General features: G+C 40.9%; 1 protein-coding gene across 5 annotated transcripts in view; it reads right to left on the bottom strand.

The window, feature by feature from the left end:
* Positions 1-25943, bottom strand: part of diaph2 (diaphanous-related formin 2) — a 753551-nt gene that overhangs the window by 499221 nt on the left and 228387 nt on the right. For all 5 annotated transcript variants that reach the window (XM_087992147.1, XM_087992148.1, XM_087992149.1 and 2 more), the window contains one exon: positions 21742-21881. In XM_087992147.1, the coding sequence (XP_087848273.1) occupies positions 21742-21881 (140 nt within the window). The remainder of the gene's footprint in view (positions 1-21741; positions 21882-25943) is intronic.

The following is a 25943-nucleotide window of genomic DNA, read 5'->3' as shown; positions in this document are numbered from 1 at the left end:
CATTTAACTGCTGGAAGATCACGGCTAAATCCAAATAAGTCCTTTCAAATGCACACTTGACTTTTTAAGAAAAGGACTGGGTAGCAATTAGAAGCACAAAACATGTTTTTTGCTTCATTAGCCCAGAAGTACCAAAGCTGATAAACACACCTCGCTGAAATCAAAGATGAAACACAGTTGTTTATCCATGTGGCTTAGAATTACTCCAGACAATGCAGTCCAAGAAGCAATAAGATAAATGGCTAATTTTTACATATTTTATCTGACTATATAGTCTGGTGCTATCTTAAAAGCCAATTAACAACCTTAGTAATGTAAAATTACACTACTACCAAGCTTATCTGGCCCATTAAAACCAACCACAATCAGGTAACAGTGTGACTATACAGAGTTATCATTACTTTCTGGGGAACAATGAAGATATGGTGGTGACATATAATGCTTTCTGAAAGAACGCAAGAAATTATTCTTAGCATCTAATCCAGCTCTTAGTTTATGAGGCTTATACCAACAGGATTTCTAGTTCCAGTATCACCGTTCATTTCAGAAAAGACATTGAAACAGAGACATCCAAGTCAGGCTATGATCCTTGTCAGCAGGACGACGGTACTGGTAATAGGAGATAATTTGAACTGTCAACATATGCAAACTCCTGAGAAACAAGATTTGGAAATAATGTTTGTTTTGGCAATGGTAATGCATTGCCAGCCAACGAAGAACTCCAGCTAGGGTTTTGCTGCCATAGCAGGTTGACAGACTGGCAACTGGAGGCCCACTTCAATTGCTGTAGCTGTTTTTCATCCCTGTCCCGCATAATAACTTTAAGAAATAATGCAAGCAAATACAGTGAGTCATTATGTTTGACCATCTGCATGGTGAAGGTGCCCTAAGGTAAACTGACATTTATCCAGTGATCTCTAGAGCTTGTGGCAAATATGATAGAATGTGTGAAGCCGCCAGTATGAACCTTTCATTTTTATCATGAGGGTGACTTCTGTCTGGTTGGTCATCACCACAAGTGGATTTGCCCAAGTGGATTCAAGACTGATGGGGCAGAGTCACCTACTACTGCTTTTTAATCCTTAGAGTTTCATGTTTTTACAACTTGCTCAGCAGAGAAGTTTCATCTGATTTTTGTTTTTGGTTCCTTGGATTTTGAAAATCTGAAAGCTTAGATACATATCATTGAAAGGAGCTGAATATTTTTATGTCATGTTGCAGGGTATTCATACAATTTAACATCACAGGAATTGGGACTTAAATAAGGTTGGGATATTCTGCTTAAGTCTATTAGACAACTTGCCCAAATTATTTACTTAACAGTAAACATATAAAATAGTAACTTTTTTTTCATGCACTAAAGTATTCAAAGATGCTTCATTCCCTCTCATTTCTCCAGCTGATGCGCAGACCTCCATGCTCCATGTATATGCATTGGTATGGCTTTGGCATGATAAACAGCATGTGTTCAACTTTGGGGTGGCTGAGAGGGAACATTGCAGGGCTGCTATTATGCAAAATTGGGCACCGAAATATGAAAGAAAAGTAAGAGCAGAAGGCCAATAGCTTGATAAAATAAGCTCATTAAAAGGTTCCTGTAAGAACCAAAGATAGATAGGGATCTGTAAAAGGTTTGGGGAAGAAAATTTCAGACCTAAACAGCTGAAGGCATGACCACCAATTATATTTGGCTGTGCCAATATGAATGCAGATATCCCAGAAGGGTGCTGGCTTGAAAAGATTGCATAGATAGTGAGACACAACACCATCAAGGGATTGAGAACAAGGAAAAGAATTTCGAAGTCAAGGCACTGTTGGATCAAGAGCTTTGAACTTTGCACATTCTCCCTGTGTCTGCATGGGTTTCTGCCATAAGATCCAGGTTCTTCCCACAGTCCAAAGATGTGCATAGATGGATTGACCATGCTAAATTGTCCCATAGCGGCCAAGGATTTGCAGGCTAGGTAAATTAGTCATAGGAAATGCAGGGGTGAGGTCATTTGGGGGGTGGTGTCATGAATGGGGTGGGTTGGATGCTCTTCTGAGGGTCAGTGTAGACTTGATGGGCCAAATAGTGTCTATTTGCATTGTAGGAATTCTGTGATCCTGTGACAGAAATAGAATCGGGAGTCAAGGAACACAGTTTGGATACAGAATCAAAAACAATGATAAATAAATGTAAATTAAATAAAAATTGCAATTTTTTTGTAAAATCACCAAGTAAAACAAAACAAAATTATAGTTGTACACTTAACTATTCCTCTAAGTGTAGGAAACAAAATCACTTCTCTTGCATTAACCTTCATTATCAAATTTCTTGCCAGCCAATCAGTTGCTAGACAGCTTCGAACCAAGATGGGCAAAAATGATTTCTAAACAGATGAAGGCTGCTGAATATAAAACTCCTCCATCATACAGCTGTGAAGCAAGGAGCAGTATGCCAAATAAATTACAGTACATGACCCATCAAGTCTCCCTTTGAATCCTTGGACAGGAGGGATTTAAAATTATGTTTACTCAAATCGCTACAGTGACACAGAGGGAGTCAAATATATTTCCCAGCTTGTGCCTGAATTGAATGGCTTGACCCCTGCTTGGGAAGCAAAATATCTTGTCGCAACTGATTGGCAATGGGAACAATCCAGGAAATTGCTCTATTGGTGGCCCATTTTGATGGATCAGTAAGCAGGTACTGAGTCCTAATGTTTAGAAGCAGGTATCCTTGACAGGGGTTATGCCATTTGGCCATATAATGTGTAAGCAAGATAAAATGCCATGATATAATGTAGTACAAAGAAGAGCTCTTCATTTGTCACATACCACTGTGAATAGATACAAGCAAGCACACCCTTCACTGAAACAGTTTAATGCACCACTTATAAACAACCTTCTGTGGATGCTGGTGATCTGAAATAAAAACAGAAAATCCAGTAGGTCTGGCAACATCAGCAGATTCTGAATAAGAGTCACATTGGAGTCGAAATGGTAACTGTGTTTCTCTTTCCACAGATGCTGCCAGTCCTGCTGTGCTTTTCCAGCACTTTGTTTATATTTAATAGACAACTTGTTTCTTTGCCTACACCATTATTACCCACTTTTGTCGAGCTGAGTACTTACGTCTTCCCAATGAGTTCCAACGTTTCCTGTCTTTTAATCCAAATATTAAAATATCCATAAAATTATTTCCAAAGGAATTCAAATTGAGAGACTGGAATCCATGAATATGTTATCACCGAAGGGAAAATGTAGAGACAGAAAGTATGGCATAAAGAATAGAAAATGTGCAAAATATTACAGCGTGCTGCTCAGCATCAGCAGAGGGAAGAAAAGAGACAGGATAATGTATTGTCTTGTCACAGCTGAAAATGAAGACAATGAAACCACTTTGTAGGATGTAAGGTAAAACAAAAAAAAGATATCAGACAGAATGACAGATAAACTACTTAAAGTGAAAGGAATATTCACCACGAATATAAAACATTTTCCACACTGTAATGAAAATCCATTTAGAATGGAAGAACATGCAAATAACTTGGGACAAAGGAAAATGCTAGAAATATTCAGCAAGAAAGCATATATGCAGAGGGAAAAATTAATGCTTCAGGTCAAAGACTTTCCCTCAGAACAAGATTAAGTCAATGGAATAAAATTTAAACAAGTCTAAGGGCAGGAACAGTACAGAGAGAAAGCTCTGTGATAGGTTGAAGGGCAAGAAAGATTACATGTCAAAAGGAACAATGATGTAAGGGATTAGTAGCTAGTAACGGGTCAACTAATCGAACAAAGATGCATTTTGAGGAGAGAAAGATGGCAATTGCACAGTTGTCACCAACAGTTGCTGTCTGCAAAAGAAATTAGGTGACAGTGAGGACTGCAGATGCTGGAGATTAGAGTCAAGTGTGTGGTGCTGGAAAAACACAGCAGGTCAGACAGCATCCGAGGAGCAGGAAAATCGACACTTCGGGCAAAAGGCCTTCATTAGGAATGAGGCTAGGAGCCTCGGGGTGGAGAAGTAAATGGCAGATTGGTGGGGCTGAGGGGGAAAGAGGTTGCTGAGAGTGCAATAGGTGGATGGAGGTGGGGGTAATGGTGATAGGTCGGGGGGAGGGTGCAGCAGATAGGTGGGAAGGAAGATAGACACGTGGGACAAGTCATGACGACGGTGCTGAACTGGAAGGTTGTAACTAGGGTAAGGTTGGGGGGGAAAGAAGGGGAATGAGAAAACTGGTAAAATCCACAATGACGCCACGGGGTTGGTGGGTCCCGAGGCAGAAGTTGAGGCGTTGAGGCGTTCTTCCTCCAGGTGTCGGATGGTAAGGGAGTGGTGATGGAGGTGGCCCAGGTCTACATGTCCTCAGTTGAGTGGGAAGGGGACTTGAAATGTTCAGCCACGGGACGGTGGGGTTGGTTGGCACGGGTGTCTCGGAGATGTTCTCTGAAGCACTCAGTGAGTAGGCGTCCTGCCTCCCCAGTGTAGAGGAGACTGCATCGGGAGCAAAGGATACAGTAAATGACATGTGGAAGTGCAGTCAAACTCTGATGGATGTGGTAGGCTCCTTTGGGGCCTTGGATAGAGGTGAGGGGGGAGGTGTTGGCGCAAGTTTTGCAATTCTTGCAGTACGGGGGAAGGTGCCAGGAAGGGAGAGTGGATTGTTTGGGGGGACGGTTGGACCTGACAAGGTAGTCGTGGAGGGAACGGTCTTTCCAGAAAGTGGATAGAGATGGGGAGGAATATCTCTGGAAAGATATGAGGCCGTGGTTACAGTATGCACATATGTGGAATCCAAAAGACTGGAAAATGCCTTTGAAATAGGTGAGGGAGCTGTTCTTTGAGGTTGCGTCAAGTTTCTTTGGAAACAATGTAAGAGGTTTAACTGAGACCAATGATTCAGATTAAAGCTGTAGTGGGGAATTAAATGGTAGCCAACAGCTCAGATCATCACCAGTATAATGATTAGACCATTCCGCATACCAATCACCCAATCTCTGTTTCATCTGCACAAAGTAGAGGAATTCACAGCTTGAGCAGCAGATGCAGTATACTCATAACTGCCTTGTGGTTCCGAAAAACTAGACTGCACAATTTCCAATCATGTAAGTCAGAGTGGCTGCAACCCGTTAATAGCTTAAGCTAGTCATTGTTCAATTATGTCTTAACATAATGACCCTGTAAGCTCCACATCCATCATCTGCCTCAAACCTCTGTTCTCGCACTAGCAACAGTAATCCCCCAGCCTCACCACATCATCATATCTTCTCTGATCAAATCTTACACCACCTCAACCCTTCAACACTTCATTTCAGAGCTCACAGGCACCAACGACATGCATATGTCTGCCAGTTAATTTTGCATGGGGCTACACAGATGCATTTTATGATCTGCACAAGTGCATAGAATGCATCTGAGATACATTGACATCAGAATCACACCTACGGTATGTGCCATCAATTTAAGATGATTAGATTCCCTACAGTGTGGAAACAGGCCCTTCGGCCCAACAAGTCCACACCGACCCTCTGAAGACTAATGCACCTAACACTATGGGGAATTTAGCATGGCCAATTCACCTAACCTGCACATCTTTGGACTGTGGGAGGCAACCAGAACACCCAGAGGAAACCCACACAGACATGGGGAGAATGTGCAAACTCCACACAGACAGTTGCCCGAGGTGGGAATTGAACCAGGTCTCTGGCGCTGTGAGGCAGCAGTGCTAACCACTGAGCCACCGTGCCGCCCTCGAGGCAAATACACTGCTGGTGCTTCATGCAAATGACCATGTCCTTAAGTCAGAGGGAATCAGTCCTTTGTGGGATCCAGGGGACTTTGATCACTCGGGGTGGCTGACACAGTCAGTCAAGAAGCTTGTCCAATTCCAGTCTGGGGGTTAACCACTGTCAGTGATGCCTGGTTTACCTGGAGTCTGAGGTTTTGTGTACTTGCATTTGAGGGACTCAGCCATGTTCAGCTCTCAGAGCCAAGTGCAATGAGTCCAGAGATTACAGGTAGGTCAGACAGGATGCAATGCAGATATTAATCAGTGACTGGACTATGGTCAATTTGAGCTGTCCTACCAAGTCAATCCAGGGTTGGACTGCAGTCAATTAATAGAGTTTTGTTAATAGTGATAAGTGAGCTAATCAGATGTTAGTCCATGGAGTCCTGGGAAAAGCAGACATCTTAAGTCTGGGATGGGCTTCAATGCACTGAATGACTAAATGAATTACTACAATAATAGTAATTCTAGACTGAAGAGTGGGACCTTATAAACCATTCGAGGGAACAGAAATATCTGGAAATGGGGATTTTGGGGTTTGTCCTAAATCACTCTCATTCTCACCACAACATAGAGCGTGCAGAGACATCAATGTCGGGCAAATTCAAAAGCCTTGGGCATGGAGTATAAAGTCGGGACAATAATAGCTATTTTGAAGGGGCTTCTTAGAAGCCAGAGGAGGTGGAAGGTCACAGAGGACACAGGGTTATCAACATAAAGAAGCATGTGAATGAAGTGGGGGAAATCATCATGCATCTCAGGCAGAGTTTGGGTCACTCACAAGAAAGTGGAGCTGGAATCTTGCCAGGTCGAATTGAAACTCAACAATATAATAACAGCTCAAAGTTCCTAAGGCCACGTGCAATGAGGGCTAATTAATTTATTGCCTTTTTCTCCTTCAGGTGCAGAGTGCCATCTTCAGAATTTGAGACCCTGCTCAGGGCAATTCTAATATTCACGCCTCCACCGATTCAAAAATGCCACCCATCTGGCTACCTCACAGCTCTCCAGGGAGACATGACTTGAGTAGCCTGCAAAAAGGAATAAAATGAGGCCTCATTGTAATGATTGACAGGGACACAAGTTTCTTCAATAGAACTGTACCATCTTTTATAATATTCCTCCTGGAGGCCCTGTGTCCTTGCTTGAAACCTGCAGAGAACGTAGAATTTGAGTGTCGTCAGCAGGAACAGCAACCTCCTGTGTCAACTGCACAACCTCCTGATACAGAAACATCAGCTGAAAATCCACCAAAGAGGACAGAGCACAATCATGAGTCTCTGGATCGTCTGGCCTTGTCATCATTTTATTTGTCGTCATCCTATAAAAACAGTGCAAATGAAACTTAACGATGTCCCAGGTGATTAGCCTCAACTGGGACAAGTTCTGGAACAGAACTTGGACTTAGAGGACCTCCAGCAATGCCATCCCTGTAAATATCAAGTTCACAGCTGCCCTGAATTTTAATGCTAACAGCTCATTTCAAGTAGTAAACAAGGACTGATGCCATTTCCTCCACAGTACAGATCTTCACATCCTTTGCCAGGATGAGGAGAGTTAAACAGTCCGGTCAGCAAGATTCTCCATCATGATTGATGTCTCTCAGATTCAGGGCTCTATCAACTGCACCTTCATTGCTTTGAGGGCACTAACCTGCAGAATACACCAACAAAAAAGGATTTCATTCCGTCCATATTTAAATTAAGTATGACCAGTAATGCTAGATCTTGACTGCCTGTGCCCTGGGAACTGCCATGACTCTTACATACTAGAGATCCCAGAGGTTCCTGCATATTTCCAGGGTCCTCAGTCTCCACATGGATTGCTAACGGGAGACAAAGGTGAACCCTCCAAACATGGTTAACCACATCTTTATTCATCCCTCAGACCGATGTAGAATGAAGATACAATGCTAGTTATATTCGACCAGAGCCATTGTGGAACAGATCACATGTCGCCTGAAGAGAAGATTTTGATCTCTGGATTACTCTGACAGGGTCTTGTAGTACAGCCCAGAGGGGATACAGTCCATCAGACAAAATCGGGAATCAAGAGAAAGCTTCTGAAGATAAAATCAACAATTGATCAAAAAGACCATCCAAGAGAGCATGACAGAGCAATGCATTGTCAGTTCCATTTCCAGGATCAATGAGATGGGTTTCAAGACCATTTAATTAAGGTCCTTTTTGTAATCTAGGAACCAGGCCTTTCTTTGTGTGGCGGACACGTGGATCTGATAACTTTTGCAATCTTTGACCTTTTCTGTTGATGAGTAAATGTCACATTATCCATCACATGGCTGACATCTTCAGGTGATCAGACTTGATTGAAGCTTTATGTTCTAACTATCCTTGGTCTCATATGGCATTAGCTTCAATGAGTGTACAATATATAAGTGCAGCTTGGTGAGGTTTTTCATGAGAGCCAACAGTTGAGAGGAATCCTACAGGAACCTCATTTTCGGCCTTCCTCTTTGGCAAACCTTCAATGTTTCAGGGTGGATGCAGACTACTAAGTTGCCCTGAAATGTTAGAGTATCAACCAGGAAAGCACTAAACCTGCAAGATACAGCACTTTTTGAAGATCACAGATCACAGTCTTAAGAGGGAAAATGTGAGCAGTCTATCCTTGATTGACAAAAGCTGAAGGACAGAATGAACCTTTCCCTTCAGGAATGTGTGAAATCATCACCATTTCTGTACTCTGAATAATGTGTGCAGGTTGGAACCAAGCAAAATCACTGAATGTTGCCTCAGTGATGTCTACGCTAAAATGTAATGCCTTTGCTGAATTCCTCAAGGTCACAGTTCAAGGATCCCTGACATCTGAGGCTATATGCAGTAAAGGAGTCAGTTGCTTGTGAAATGAGCAATGTTTAACCATTATTAATTTTGTTTACCCTTGGGATATCTGAAGCTGCTGCTCATCTCTCACATGAATGAAACATAAAATCAGTTGTGACAGGGACAAACACATTGAACCAGTCATATAAAGTATACAACTGAATATATATTTACAAAATACAAGATTACTTACAATTATCCATCACCCGTACACCATTATTTTCTTATTCTCCTTCTTACCATGTCCAAGTCTAATCCAGATTTCTGTCATTGGAGTGGAGGAAGCCTGCTTTGTAGTTGACTCTACTGGCCTGAAAGACTTGTTTGGTTGTGCACATATCTGCCAGGTATTAAGGGTGCTGAACTTGGGTCTCCTCGACGGTCATCAATCCATCCATCAACATAGGTCAGTGGGAGCCGATACACACTGGTAACATTGATGGACACCTCCATCATGTTGCTTACCGAGTGTTGTAGTCAGAGACTAATGTTTCTTTGCCTGTCTGTGTACTTTGGTGAATTCGCTAATGGCAGAGAATTTGAGATTGTGGCTGAGCAGGTCTCCGGAATGCCAAAGACCTGGAGCATTTCTCCATCAGCAAACTGAAGAGATGTGCCAACAATCTGCTCATTTGGTTGTCCAAGCTGTAGAAAGTACCCACCGATATGAACGTTTCTGAACTGGTAGATGGTCAGGTGAAAGAAAGCCTTGTCAGTACAATATATGAGGATTCAATGGGTTCCTGCTCAGAAGAAGGTGAAGCTGACAATCTCCATCAGTGGTCTATTTGCAGAGGGTCACCAGATACCTCTAGCATCTCCATCGAAGAGCAGAGGAAAATAGCTGACTGACAGGGATAAAAGCTTAAACAGATTAACAATGACTTGCTGATAAGGCTGATCTTCTAGCCTATAAAAGGTGAGGAATATTAATACAATGTAATATTTGCTGAACATAAGCTTACAGCACATAGTAGAAAACCAACTGAGAGATTCTCAATAAACATTTCAAAGAAAGCGAGCTGGTTTGTGTACCAAATTTAAATGAAAGGAAATCAATATTTCACGTGGAAGGATTGTTTGCAGCCCTGGATGTTGCAAAGCCAAAATTCAAAATGTGGGTGTTTCACCTTCAATACTTGAAAACACATCTTTTTAAATTGATAATTATTTAAATTCATTAGTTTCGTAATTTCTCAAATTTGCTAAGGCACAAAGATTGTTCTTAAATTTTCCTTGTCTTTTTCAAATTGCTCCAAATTTTATTTTACCATCTTAGAAACAGCAAAACTCAATGTTTAGAGCATGGTTCAAACTGTTCGAATCAATAGTGACGAGCAATGTTTTTCTGATTAAAATGGATCCTGTACCAAAACTAATTAACTCTTATTTACACATAACTTTTAGATTATGAACTTATGTCGTGATCTGTAATTATATTAGGTTTTTGTACAGAAAACTGAATGCGCCTTAAAGTAGTAGAAACAGAATCATGCAAAAGTGACCACAGAAGTCATACAACCGCTGGTATTCACAACAGCCAAAGAAAATGCAAAACAAAGTCACGTCTTCTTTTAGCGTCAATCACAAGCAAAGACATTTAGAATTCTGTTATTTTTTGGACAACACAATGGGTCCTTCTATAATTACAAGAATTCACAACTTCCACGAGAACAAGAGATTGGTAGGACACCACGAAGAAGTTCAGCATAATTGCCTTTGATTTGTAGAAGAATGATTCATCAAGTTCCACACACTAGCAATATTTCTTTGGTCGTGGGAAAACAAGCTGGTAAAATTCCCCAGGGAGGACTCTGAGACACACTCTCAGGAAGAGAATTCTCAGTCAAAGACAGTACAAGGAGAAAGGTGTTTGGATGTCAATACCTGGCGTGCATTCAGATAATCTGCAAATGACACAACCACAGAACTAACAAGGGAAAAATCCACTTTGCCCCAAAGTCTGATCTAATTGCTGAAACAATTTGTACAAGTAACTTCCAATTAATCGACTATAGAAGGAATCTCAGCCGTTCAATTTTGACCTCAGCTTTTCATCCTTTTCATTGCAGAAGGAGCAATCTTGAAGCAAGTTAGGCCAACAATGAGTACAGATTGATCTGACTTTTATCATTCTAAGTATATTTATCTACATCTGTTTATCTATGTTTTTAGTAAATAACTTTACCATGTTTATTTGAATAGCCCACTGCACTAGTTTTGCAACAAACTAACTATCAAGTTATTTAAAATTAAAGCTTAATTGCTGGTCATTTCTTTAAATTGGTATGCAAAAATCTATAAGGGGATTGGGTTAGCTAGAAAACTCATGATTTATGGGCTACTCCGTAGACACGTCTCCACCTGAAATAAACAATACGTTCTGTCAATGTAAACTCAGTTCAGTTGAAAGGATTAAAAACTGGCAAAACAAACCATCTTTGAAATGATTTGTAGGCATACATTTAATATTCAAAATAAATCAAATTTAAATTTTCAGCATCGATCCAGAATTTCTGAAATCTAGAAAAATATTTAGAAGAAAATGTTGTTGTTAATTATATGAACAAATAAAACTAATATCCAAACTTCTTGGAAATGTTTCTGGACTTCATTCAAATTGTTGATCTTGTGCATGCTGTGGTACTAATAATAGTGTTACACATTTGCACATGCAAAGTTTGTAGTTACTACCAAAGGCAAGATATCACGAGAAATGCAATGCCTGCAGTTTCTTATTTCTATTTTATTTCAACTTTCCATCTGAAGTGAACTCAGGGGGTGGCATGGTGGCTCAGTGGTGAGCACTGCTGCCTCACAGCGCCACAGTCCCAAGGTTCGATTCCAGCCTCGGGCGACTGTCTGTGTGGAGTTTGCACATTCTCCCGTGTCTGTGTGGGTTTCCTCCCACAGTCCAAAGATGTGCAGGTTAGGTGAATTGGCCACGCTAAATTGCCCATAGTGCGAGGTGCATTAGTCAGAGGGAAATGGGTCTGGGTGGGTTACTCTTCGGAGGGTCGGGGTGGACTGGTTGGGCTGAAGGGCCTGTTTCCACACTGTAGCGAATCTAATCTAATCTAAAATCAGAGAATCAGATTTTAAAGGATTTTTCAAAGTATTATTTACAGAAAAGATAGAGGACACACAACAGTCCTAAAACTTTTGATTTTCAGCTGGTTAAAATCAGTCTATACTGATGCATTTCACTTATATGCATTTTCCTAGAACTTTGGCCCCTAATTATACATGCCACAGGGCTTGGCTAATACATTTTGCATGTTCAGAGGTTCCAAAGACCTGGGGGGACATGACAAAAGATTAGTAGCTGCCAGGATTGGAAGTTCATTTGCCACTGCTGAAGGATACATTTATGTGAGCAAATACTTATTTATTACTTCACATCTGAATTTGATTCAAAGAGTACACATTTATTTAGGCTTCATGTGGAATATTCTGGTATCAAAGATATACTATGATAGGTCACTGGAGAGTAAGGTGTCTCAACAATTATAAAACCTTGATGGTGCTATACAAAAATCAAAACTAATCCTGTGGTTTTCTCTAACTGCCACATTAGGTTTTAGTGGTTAGTCAAAAAATTGACAAATAAGTGAATATATTTCGATTTTTGATCACGGAGATGTCACTTGCCAGGAATGACTCTATTACTCTTAAATGGTATGTGCTTTTCGGTATTCATAGATAATGAAATGTACTTTAGAAATGCAAATTTATGCATTACTGGATTTATTACATTTCACGCTAACACAAAGTTAGTGGTACAATTTGGTGAGCACTGTGACTCAATGGGGAACACTGTCGCCTCACAGCACCAGGTACCCAGGTATAATTTAAACCTGAAGCAACTGTCTGTGTGGAGTTTGACATTCTCCCCACGTTTGCTCAGGGAGTTCCAGTTTCCTCCCACAGTCCAAAGATGTGCAGATTAGGTGGATTGGCCAAGCTAAATTGCCCGTAGTGTTGAGGGATGTGCAGGCTCAGTGGACTAGCCATAGTAAATGTAAGGTGAGACACCTGAGGCACTCCACTAGACACAGGCCTCCAGTTCAACAAGCATCCTTCCACTATTACCCTCTGCTTCCTACCATCAAGCCAATTGTATATCCAATTTGCCAGCTCCCCCTGGATTCCATGCCTAGCATGTGGAACCTTATCAAAGGCCTTACTGAAATCCATATACACTACGTCTACCGCCCTGCCCTTGTCAACCTTTCTGGTCACTTCATCAAAAGAACTCTAACAAATCTGAGATATTATCTCCCATTTAGAAAGCCATGTTAATGACTAATCAAACCATGTCTTTCCAAATGCATGACTCTCTTATCTCTCAATCTTCTCAAGTAACTTACCTACATCGGGAGTCAGTGCTGGGCCCACTGCTGTTTGTTATTGATATCAATGATTTGGATGAGAATGTCCCAAGGCATGATTAATAAGTTTGCAGATGACACTAAAATAGAAGGTATCGTGGACAGTGAAGATGGTTATCAGAAATTGCAGCAGGACTTTGATTAGTTGGGGAAGTGGGCTGAGAAATGACAAATGAAGTTCAAAATAGATAAGTGTGAGGTATTGCATTTTGGAAATTCAAATCAAGGTAGGAATTTCATAGAGTTATAGAGACGTACAGCATGGAAACAGACCCTTCCGTCCAACTTGTCCACACCGACCAGATATCCCAACCCAATCTAGTACCACCTGGCCCATATCCCTCCAAACCCTTCCTATTCTTATACCCATCCAAATACCTTTAAATGTTGCAATTGTACCAGCCTCCACCACTTCCTTTGGCAGCTCATTCCATATACGAACCACCCTCTGCGTGAAAACGTTGCCCCTTCGGTCTCTTTTATATCTTTCCCCTCTCACCCTAAACCTATGCCCTCTAGTTCTGGGCTCCCCAACCCCAGGGAAAAGACTTTGTTTATTTATCCTATCCATGCCCCTCAATTTTGTAAACCTCTACAAGGTCACCCTTCAGCCTCCGATGCGCCAAGGAAAACAGCCCCAGCCTGTCCAGCCTCTCCCTATAGCTCAAATCCTCCAACCCTGGCAACATCATTATAAATCTTTTCTGAACTCTTTCAAGTTTCACAACATCTTTCTGATAGGAAGGAGACCAGAATTGCACGCAATATTGCCTAACCAATGTACTGTACAGCCGCAACATGACACCCAACTCCTGTACTCAATATTCTGACCAGTAAAGGAAAGCATACCAAACGCCTTCTTCACTATCCTATCTACCTGCAACTCCACTTTCAAGGAGCTATGGACCTGCACTCCAAGGTCACTTTGTTCAACAACAATCCCTAGGACCTTACCATTAAGTGTATAAGTCCTGCTAAGATCTGCTTTCTCAAAATGCAGCATCTCGCATTTATCTGAATTAAACTCCATCTGCCACTTCTCAGCCCATTGGTTCAGATCCTGTTGTAATCTGAGGTCACCCTCTTCGCTGTCCACTACACCTCTAATTTTGGTGTCATCTGCAAACTTACTAACTGTACCTCTTATGCTCGCATCCAAATCATTTATGTAAATGACAAAAGGTAGAGGACCCAGCACCTATCCTTGTGGCACTCCACTGGTCACAGGCCTCCAGTCCGAGAGATAACCTCCACTACCACCCTCTGTCTTCTACCTTTGAGCCAGTTCTATATCCAAATGGCTCGTTCTCCCTTTATTCCATGAAATCTAACCTTGCTAATCAGTCTCCCATGGGGAACCTTGTCGAACGCCTTACTGAAGTCCATATAGATCACATCTACTGCTCTGCCCTCATCAATCTTCTTTGTTACTTCTTCAAAAAACTCAATCAAGTTCGTGAGACATGATTTCCCACGGATAAAGCCATGTTAACTATCCCTAATCAGCCCTTGCCTTTCTAAATAAATGTGCATCCTGTCCCTCAGGATTCCCTCCAACAACTTGCCCACCACTGAGGTCAGGCTCACCAGTCTATAGTTCCCTGGCTTGTCTTTACCACCCTTCTTAAACAGTGGCACCATGTTTGCCAACCTCCAGGTCTTCCGGCACCTCACCTGTGACTATCGATGATACACTTCTCTAGCTTCCCACAGAGTTCTCGGGTACACCTGATCAGGTCCTGGGGATTTATCCACCTTTAACCATTTCAAGATATCCAGCACTTCCTTCTCTGTAATATTCACATTTTGCAAAATGTCACCATCTATTTCCCTACAGTTTATATCTTCCAAATTCTTTTCCACAGTGAATACTGATGCAAAATATTCATTTAGTACCTCCCCCATGGTGAATCATAAGTTCTTAAAGAGAGCACTGGAACAGAGGGACCTTGGATTCACATGCATGGTTCTCTGGAAGTGGAGTCACAGGTAGACAGGGCAGTGAGGAAGATTTTGGCACACTGGCCTTCATTAGTCAGGGCAGTGAGTATAAAAGTTGAAAAGTTACGTTGCAGTTGTATAGGCCGCACTTGGAGTATTGTGTGCAGGTCTGGTCATAGTTCTTGCTTTAGTAAGAATGTTTTTAAACTGCAAAGAGTACTGAAGAAATTTACAAGGATGTTGCCAGGGCTCAACGCTCTGAGTCATAGGGAAAGGTTGGACAAGTTAAGACGTTTTTCTTTAGGCTTAGGAGACTGAGGGGAGAGTCTCATATAAGTGCTTAAGATCATGAGAGGCAGGGATAGGGTGAATACACTCAGTATTTTTTCCCAGGGTTGGGGAATCAAGGACTAGAGGGCATCAGTTTAACTTTAGAGGGAAAAGAATAAAAGCGAACCTGAGGGGCAACCTTTTTACACAGAGGATGGTACGAATATGGAATGAGCTACCATCGGACGTGATTGAGGCATGTACATTAATAGTATTTAAAAGGGATTTGGACAAATACATGGATAGAAAAGGTTTAGAAGAATATGGGAATAGCGTGGAAGGACATTTTGGCCAGCATGGACTCGTTTGGGCCAAAGGGCCTGTTTCCATGCTGCAGGTCTCTATGTTTCTACTGATTTCAGTGCATACATCTAAGAGGTTTTTGTTTGGATGGATCTGTCCCTGACAGCCAGTGTGTCCACGTCTAGTACTTTGTATTTGTTAACATTTCCCTGTGAATATGACAGTTTTCGATAGGTAATCTTTTAATGAGGATGGAGAGGTGATGTTTAACCCTCTTTATGTAATGAGATTTATAGTTGTTCTTAATCCAGCAAGCCATCTAGCTAATAAGTCTCACAATGCAACGAATGGTGAATGTTGCATTGTGAGCAAATTAATGCAGATGAAGAATTTGAATGTATAGGTAATTACTCTTCAGACAGCATTTTTTTTCCAAGCACAATACTCAATTCCAACTAGAAGACATTCCTTTATTTAAAGACATTCCTTTATTTAAATCCTTTAAAAAATTCCTTTATTAAGAGCTAGGCTACTTTCAGACCAGGTGACTTTGGCAGTCACTGGAAACTACCGCAGCTGACATTTAGGTGTTTTTCTCTCAACACCAAAGTCTAAGGCTTTAAAGTTAGTGAGATTTTAAAGAGTAATAGACTATATTTCATATTCTTCCCCATGTGTTCCCAAGCTACGTTTCCCTGGATATTAAAGAACAAACCAGCAAGGAAGAAATTACCTGACTGTGATTAATCTTCAATCTAAAGTTATAAAATTGGAATCCATACACTTAAAGATTCATAGAGTCATACAGCACGGAAACAAACCTTTTGGTCCAACTAGTCCATGCCAAACATAATCCCAAACTAAACTAGTCCCACCTGCCTGCTCCTGGCCCATAGCCCTCCAAACCTTTCCTATTCACATATCCATCCAAATGTTTTTTAAACCCAGTGATTGTACCTATAACCACCACTTCCTCAGGAAGTTCATTCTACACGCAAGCCACCCTCTGTCTAAAAAATTAGCTAATCAAGGAAGATTTTAAGCTGGTTTAAAGTGAAAAGACAACTGTATTAATTAAGATGAAAAACTGCAAAGAGTGATAATCTGTCTGTGGAAAAACAGACTGGATCATTTGATCAGGTGAAGAGTGGGATTGTGACTTTCAGATTCACTTAACTGAGCAGTTTGAACAAAAGGAAGAAAGGCTCAAACAAAATGTGGACATCTGCCTATCAAGTGCCACCAACATTCTGTTTGGATTAGATCCACCTTGATTGAAATTATTGAATGATTGTGCTGGTAGAAATTCTGTCTGATGTGTTATTCTGTCAGGCTATTGTGATGAGAATGATTATAGCGAGCGTAAAGCCGTGTACTCACCTAAAGAACTCAAAATAGTGAAGAGTTGAAGAATGGTAACAATTTGTCTATCAAGCTCAAGAAAATGTATTGTGCCGACATAAGTTAACTATCTTTCCACAGGTTTATTCCCACGATTTGTCAACTTAGATTCTCTTTCTATTAACAAACAATGGTATCCAGATTTTTTTGTAATGAGTACATTGTATTGCCTCCAATATATGCTGTATGATACCTTTAGTTCACAAGATACACAAGTCTACACGTGAAAGATGCTACTTGAAAGGGAATAAGCAAGTAGTACTGGCTGATGGCACTAATCAGAAGCCAACATCATCTTCACTTATTGTAAACAGTCACATGCAGTCTAAGTGAGACCATAGTTACTGTGCGTCGTTTCATTTGCCTTACCAAAGGAAGGCAACAAATATTCACTAGAATGACTCCAGGGGCAAGAAGATTGACATATGAAGACAGGTACAGTAAGCCTACTTTACCTGTAGTTTTAAACAATATATAGCAATCTAATTAAAACAAGATTCTGAATAAACATGACAGGGAAAATTATTTCCTATGTTTGGGGAGTTGAGAATCGAAGGTTTGATAATAAGGGAATAGCATTTAGGATCGAGATGGTTGAAATATATTCATTCAAAAAATAGCAAACCTTCAGAATTCTTTATCCCTGAGCACTTAGTTATAAAGAATAATCAAAACAGAAATCAATAGATAGCGTGGGAAAGTTGAGCTTAGATAGAAAACCAGCTATGAGCTTACTGAATGGCAAAGCAGGCTTGAGTAATGGCCAAACACTTTTCCTATTTCATGAATAAATATTGCAGTGAAAATGAAAGTATGAATACATTTGTCTATTTTAATGGAAGGCATTTCATGAGTTTAAAACATTTTAAATCATAAGAGCAGATAAAGGATTTGAAACCTTGGAATTAAGAAATAAACAGACATATAGCCAACTTCCCTGAATCTCACATGAACAGTGAATGGTTGCAAACAGGGCTGTTCAAATGCTATTAGTGAAGTTTGATCACAGGAACGAGATAGAGAGGGGCAACCAGTCCCACAATGAGGAAACCGACTCCCATTGATTAATGAGTGCCTAGGAATTCTGAATAACAGGGTACTGGATAATGGGGACTTTACTGTAATCTTTCAATCAATGCAGTGGCAATTCGCACGACTGAATGCCCACATATATTGCTGCTTTGCTTTGCATATTGTTAAGTGCTGTATCCATTCAGACTTTGTGTACTTTCTTCTTACCTTGTTAACACTGGCATGTTGCTTTTAAATTTGTTCAATAGTTTTACTTCTCATCAGTATAAAGATGCAAAGTCCCAGACACCATTCCACATCCCAAACACACTTATCTACACATTCCATTCACTGTTTCCATGTGGTGAAATCATTACCATCAATACACAGAGCTCAAATTAAATAAAACCTGTCAATATCCAATACAAGACTCGTTTTGTCATTCTGACCACTAACTCAAACACTGAATTGACTGCAATATTTCATTATGCTCTTAAACCATATTTTAGAATCCCTACAGTGTGGAAACAGGCTATTCGGCCCAACAAGTCCACACCGACTCTCCAAAGAGTAACACACGCAGATCCATTCCCCTGTCCTATATCCTGTATTTACCCCTGACTAATCCCTGAACACTATGGGCAATTTAGCACGACCAATTCACCTAACCTGCGCATCTTTGGACTGAGAGTGTAAACCGGAGCACCCGGAGGAAATGGATGGACTTTACCCTTATCTAACCACAGATGTAGCTTCTTTGCTTGGGAACCCAAAATTAGATGGTAGATACAACTGCACAATACACCAGTATTCAGAGGAGTAAAATGGCTAAATGGCTCGAGTGTGGTGGCACATGATGTCAACCGGTTTAATCCTGCTGGTAGCTGCACTAATTCATGGAGGCCTATCTCTTTGCCTTGCCCCACACTTAGATTTGCATGGTGCTTCTTAAGTCCTCAAGCTATATAACCAATTGTCCCGCTCAAGTGGCAAGATGTGACTCTGGTCCTTCATAGATTGCAGCTAATCACCAAAACTTAATAATAAATAATTCCCGATGAAGGGCCTATGCCTGACCTGCTGCGCTTTTCCAGCATCCCACACACACAACCAAAAATTAATAGTCTCCTCCTCTGTACTAATTTACCTTTGATACAGTTAGATACTTCATTAGTTGTTTCCATTGTAGTTATGTATTTCATCTCAAGCACCTTGAGGTGAGACCTTTAAACTCCTTTATCACTGCAAATGATTTAAATCGTTCTTATCAGAGTAGGGACAGGATCTAAACTACATTATGGCAGTTGTTTATATTTGCGTATTTTCCCTTCTTTGTACATCATCTATATTCTTTCCATTGTGACAGGCTTTTCTGATGAATTTACAATGTTGATGCATTTCCAGAGTAGAAAACCAAGCATTCGACTGCTCAATATTAATTCCTCTATTTTGTTTTCCTTTGTTTATGGTCAAGATTATATAAAATATGGAATATACCTTTGAATTCCATCAACTAATTTATATACTGGTACTTTAATGGACCAAATAAACTGACATACAATGTGAAATGGTCCTCCTGCCTTATTTTATTTGCACCATTCGCAGAATCTTCATATGTTGGAGATGAATTATCACTCATTATCATCAAACCAGGACCCAATTAACTCAGTTGATAAATACAACCAAGTTTCCACCAGGCAGTGGGGACCCCCAGTGGAGACCTCTCTACGTGGGAGTCCTCCCTCTTTCTCGCTGAGATCTGGAGTGGAGGGTGCTGCACGCAGCAGTCCCCTGCCACCGCAGATTGCGGTGATTCACGGACTCCCAACCCAATTGCTGTGCAGTCCGTGGACGATGTACATGTGGGGTGTGGGCATCTGCACTCCCTTTTCACTTTTCTTAAAGACCTTCTTTCATGTTTTCAGTTGCACTTCAAACCCATGCTCCTAACCTTTGGGTACCCAGAGCAGAGAGGGGAGGACAAGTCAGAGGAATCCTCGTAGGTCTGCTCCTAAGCCTGACCAGATTGGCTATAAACAGGTCCTGGCAGCAGGCTGTAGAGGGGGTCATTACAGTCAATTGCCTGCCCCTCTTCAGCAGTTACATTTAGATGGGGTGTCCCTAGAGAAGGAGCACGCAGTGTCTCCAAACACCCTCAAGATTTTCACGGAGAGGTGGGCACTGCAGGGTGTGGAGTGTTTTATTTCCCCCATCGACTCAATTTTGATTTAATCCCTGCCCTCCCGTTCACTTTTTTGATCACCCAGCATTGTCCTTGTTGAGAAGGGCACTGCTTGTCATTGGCTACTCAGGTTTTTCCTTTCTTCCTGGTGGTGGAATATAAATAAAGATTTCTGCACTCGTTCTTCTTCACTGTGTACTACACCTGCACAGACACAATATATGTGCGAGGGGAAAAAAAGAGAGAAAAAAAGAAAAAGAAAACAAAAATACAATGAAGCTGCCATTTCAAAGGGGCTTATTTTGGCAGAGAAAAGGAATTGAATTCTGGACTTGAGAACTGAACACAGGTCGTGGAAGGTTTTCTCTCTGTCAGTCAAGAAGAAAGCAGCAGGTGACAACACTTAAAGAATGAAAAATCAGGAAAATTTAAACTTAAAAAAGAAGTCTCGATAAAATATTCACTACTTCAATTGGTCCAAGAAACCAACTGAGACCATCATGGTCTCAGGATAAAATGTTAAGCTCCAAGGACATGCAGAGAACTTTTCCTTCATCTTCCTTTTGTACTGAACACTATCCCTTTTAGCTTTACACTTGTGTATGCAGTTGATATCATAGCTTTATTATTTTTCACAGGGTAGCAGGTAATACAATTGCTCCGTCACTCAAAAAACATTATGATTGGCTCTGTATTTCTACAGTAAAAAATAGTTCACTACATTTTAACTGGAGAAATGTAAGGATAATTTAAACCTCTATAGTGGTCACCCGACAACACTGAAAAGAGGGGAGCCAGAGCATTCGTTCGTATCTATCATAAATTATGTAAAAGTACATCACTCTTCAAATTAATTAATTTGATTTAAGTTGAAGGTACAACTGCCAGTTATTGTTGAAGTCATTTAAATTGAAAAACAGTGACATTAAAAAATGTAGCTTCGCTTTGTCTGAGCACACTAAAGTACTACTTTTACATGAGTCATTCTCATTTCTCTATTTAAATCTGCTTACTAGAGTCCTAAGAAAAAGCTATTTCGCGAGAAAGAAGGGACAAATCTAAACTCGAGGTCTCTCCACAATGTTATCCAAAGTCTATATCATGAAAACAATGGTGGATGAGCTTGATCAGCATACATTTAAACGTACAATCAGCTGATAATTATTTAACCATCCATGTTGTCAGATTGTCAGAGATTCTTTCTGCTGTGTCTTGCTTCAAATTTGCTTAATTCACAGAATCCCTACAGTGTGGAAACAGGCCCTTCAGCCCAACAAGTCCACACTAACCCTCTGAAGGGTAAGCCATCCAGACCCATTCCCCTACCATATTAATCTACATTTACCCCTGACTAATGCACCTAACTTACACATCCCTGAATACTAAGGGCAATTCAGCATGATCAATTCACCTCACCTGCACATCTTTGGATTGTGGGAGGAAGCCCATGCAGGCAGAGGGAGGATGTGCAAACTCTACACAGACAATCACCCGAGGCAGGAATCGAACCCAGTCCCTGGTGCTGTGAGGCAGCAGTGCTAACCACTGAGGCACTATGTCACCCCCTCTTACGCATTATACTATAGTCCGTAATTTGACTACCATACCAAAGTTTCACTTACCTAACTGGATTGCTGGTCAAAGAAACTCTCAGTGATTCTAAGCAGTTAAGAAGTTTATCATCAATGATTCCAGAACGTAGCTCATGAACATATTCTTGGGATGAGAGGGTACTTTCATGCTTGCTGTTCCTCAGCCCACCCTGTAGCAAGAAACAAACAGTTACTCATCAAGCAATTGTTGATAACCTAATTATTCCAGACTCCGAAGCTCCATGTATAAAAGTTTATAATCAGTCAATTTTATAAACTGCACTTCAGAATCATAGTTGCTCAAGTTATTCCATAATATTTCTGGAATCTGGCAGATCAGATGTAAAATTACTGATTTTTTTTAAAGATACTTCCAATATATGTACATATTCATAGTACCAACAGACATTAATGATGAAATCTTGCAATAATTTCAATGAGGGATTGTTGCTGAACAAAATCAGTTTCAAATAAAAATGTAAAAGTAAAATGTTTACATTTACAAGTAATTTCCTATATGTCTATAAAGGGATCATTTTAAATAGAATATAGTGCTGCAATAATTTATTTAAAGAAAGCAAAGGTTATTTTCAAAATATTTATTGTCGTCATCACTTACAAAGTTAACAAATCTGTATTGCAGGTTGTGTGCTTTTTGTGGCTGCTGTTAACTACAGTCTCCATATTGCTCCATTTGCAATTTAATTAGTACGCAAGTCGGAACACAATGCAGGACAAGATAAAGCAGCTCAGCAGTAAAGGAAATGTTCATAAGTCATAAATTTATATTGCCACCCCTGCATGGGATCACATTTGTAAGTTTGACTGTTTGTGTATCAGTTGTTTGTAACTCAGAGGTCCCCTTCAATCAGTTTCAAAAAACAACTCTATCCTGTCAGCCGTCAGATCAATCTAGATTATATTGAATTGCATAGAAGTATAGCACACAATCAGGTCTTTTAGTTCAATTGATCCAAGTCAATGTTCACATTACCCAAGAGGGTCTTCCCACTGTATTTCATTTAAACTTATCAACTATCCCCTTTCTTTCTCCCTCGCCTGTTTATGCCACTTTTCCTTAATGTACCTCAGCCACTCATTTTGACTGTTCCTTTTGGTAGCAAAATCTATCTTCTATATACTTTCTGGGTGAGTAGTTTTTGTTTCCTGAACACCATATTTGAATTATTACTCATCATCTATGTTTCTAACCCTTTGTATTAGTCTTAATTGAATTGTAGAAAGGTCTTATTGACATCTACCTTCACCAACCAGGTTAAACTCACCACCAATGTGTCTGATAACAGAGCAACCTAAGGTCCTCAGACAGCGGTGAGTTTATCTTTGATGTTAAAGACTTCTCAAATCACCCCTCAACCTTCTCTTGCCAGAGAAAAGAGCCCGCTCATTCAATCTTTCCTGAACAATATTCCAGCTCCAATGTCATTCCTGAAGATTCTCCTGGCATATTCTCTCATGGAAGATTTCCCAAACTTTGAAATTAGATTTCTCTGAGGCAACAATAGCAGTTATGGATGTTAGATTGAGTTTTGACAGTTATGAGGCCCCTTTCAATGTTTGCATTTATTTTCAGTTACTAGGCACTGTGTCTTTTCTCTGCTTAGATAGCAGCCTGTAAAAAGGTTGGGGCACAATCTTTACATCAGATTTCAACATTTCCACCACCTCGCCCCCATCTCCCTCTCCAACCAATGTCACCCCTCCCCACCAATCAAAAATCCAAGTAAGCACCAATTTGTACTCTGGGGTCACAAAAAGACTGAGGCATGAGATGACCACGAGAGATAAAGTTTGGTCAGTCTTGCCCTTGTGCGTTTAATGACCACAAAATATAATATGGAGAACAAAACTGTTCACATGATTTCACACAAATTTAATTTCTTAGCTGCTTTTGAATTGATTATTTCCATTCTTTAATGATTTATGTTTCTACAACGATAGATCCTTTTGCTCCTCTACATCACTCGTACAAAACAATGACTTACTGAGATAGTGCACCATGGAATCCTCAGTAATGTGGAAAAATGATCCAGAGACAGCGATAGCTGGGTATTTCAAATATTCAGTTCTCCACTCAATGGGAGTAATGTACCCCAGCCATGAAATTAGCATGCTCTTTTTGAGCCTTTATTGTGATTACTTCAGAATTTATCAAAGAGACATTTACCATGCACAGACATGTGAAAGCATTATTTCTTCGTACCACTGAAACCTTATTCTGCTTTACATTTACAATAACATACAAAAAGAAATAGGCTGGTATAAAAGCAGCAACTTTTTTTTAAAAAGGGGGTGGTGGTGTGTGGGAGATGGACAACAAGGGGAAGATACAGTGGAGCTATGAAGCCAAGAATGAAATCCATCTTGAACCCTCTGCATGAGGATTGTGAATGTAACCTGTGACAACTTTTCAAAGCAAAAATAAGATTATTTTCCACTTAGTTGGTCCTTCCATTCAGTAATTCTTCGTCATCTTCATTCCTCAATCATCTTCATCACTTACTCAAAAAACTTGCGCAAATTTGTGACATAAGACCTCTCCTGCACAAAGCCAAATTGATTATGCCTGATCAGTTAGTTCTTTTTCACATGAGGGTAAATCCTATCCGTAAAAACCTTCTCCAACACTTTCCCTATTACTGGTGTCAAGCTCACCAGCCTCTCATTTCCTGGATTACCCCTGTTGATCTTCTTAAACAAAATAAGATGGACCATTTTCCAGTCTTCTAGACCTTGGCTGTGGCTTAAGAGGATCCAAAGACCTCTGTCCTTCCTTGCCTCCTTCGGTATCCATATGTTCCCAAGGCCTCATCTATGTTAATGTTTGTCAAAACACTCAACACCTCTGCCGCCTTAATATAAACATGTCCAAGAATATCAACACACCACTCCCTAATGATCCATGTCCTTCTCCTTGTTGAATACCAATGCAAAGAAATCATTAAAGACATCACACATTTCCTCTGGCACCATCATAAATTCTCCTCTTTGCCCTTGAACAGACCTACACTTTCCCTCGATGTTCTCCTGTCCTACCTGTCCACCTTCCTTCCCACCAGTCTGCTCCACCCTCCCCACTGACCTATCACTATTACCTCCTCACCTGCATCCAACTATTGCCTTCCCACCCAGCCCTACCCCCACTATGTACCCCTCATTCCCCCTCCACATTCCTAATGAAGGGTTTATCCCAAAATGTTGACTCCCCTGCTCCTTGGGATACTGCCTGACCTGCTGTGCTTTTCCAGCACCAATCTTTTCACTTCTGACTCTCCTGCATCTGCAGTCCTCACTTTCTTCTAGTTTCCTTTCCTAGTTGGGCTAACTAGACACGATTTCATGAAACCTCTTGGATGCATCTATAAAATTCTGACCTACCTAAGCCCGTGGCACTAAGGGAATCCCAGTCAATATTGGAGAAGTTTAGATTAGATTACTCAGTGTGGAAACAGGCCCTTCGGCCCAACAAGTCCACACGGACCTGCCGAAGCGCAACCCACCCAGACCCATTCCACTATATTTACCCCTTCAGCTAACACTACGGGCAATTTAGCATGGCCAATTCACATAACCTGCACATTTTTGGACTGTGGGAGGAAACCCACATAGACACGGGAGAATGTGCAAACTCCACATAGACAGTCACCTGAGGTGGGAATTGAACCCGGGTCTCTGGTGCTGTGAGGCAGCAGTGCTAACCACTGGGCCGCCATGCCGCCCACAAATGAGAGTCTCTGGTGTTGCGAGGGAGCAGTGCTAACCACTGTGCTGCCCCAACTGAGCCACATTAGCAACTTAACTGGTTACCATAACTTGGTTTTGGTGACTCTAGGAGCATACTCAGGATTGTTTAGTCATTGTTACTCAATTGGAGAATTGCAACTAATGGTGGGTGTTTTATGTTGGATTTTGTAGGGAGGGGAGAGCGGGTTGAATTTGGTCTCGTGAAGAACTGAAGGAACATGCTGGATTTGATCAGCCGATCACTGCAGCGTACAGCTCACACTCCTGGCCTTGAAAGGCGCACGTGAAGTTACTCAGTTGTGAATCATTTTGGACTGAAAGCAGCATCCTGTTAGTGGGAAACATGCTTCTGCAATCACTTTTCCTTAACCTGTTGACATTTTTGAGAGATGTTTTCCCTGGGTCAATAGAGGTGGGCTTGGATACATTCACAATGAGCAACTTTCCTGCTACCCATCCCCCCACCT

The sequence above is a fragment of the Chiloscyllium plagiosum genome, unplaced genomic scaffold (assembly GCF_037043375.1).
Source record: "Chiloscyllium plagiosum isolate Xiang-an unplaced genomic scaffold, Cpla_swu_hap1 HiC_scaffold_11, whole genome shotgun sequence".
Taxonomy (NCBI): Eukaryota; Metazoa; Chordata; class Chondrichthyes; order Orectolobiformes; family Hemiscylliidae; genus Chiloscyllium; species Chiloscyllium plagiosum.
The sequence above is the reverse complement of the archived record's forward strand: the minus strand, read 5'-3'. Positions and strand labels throughout refer to the sequence as shown.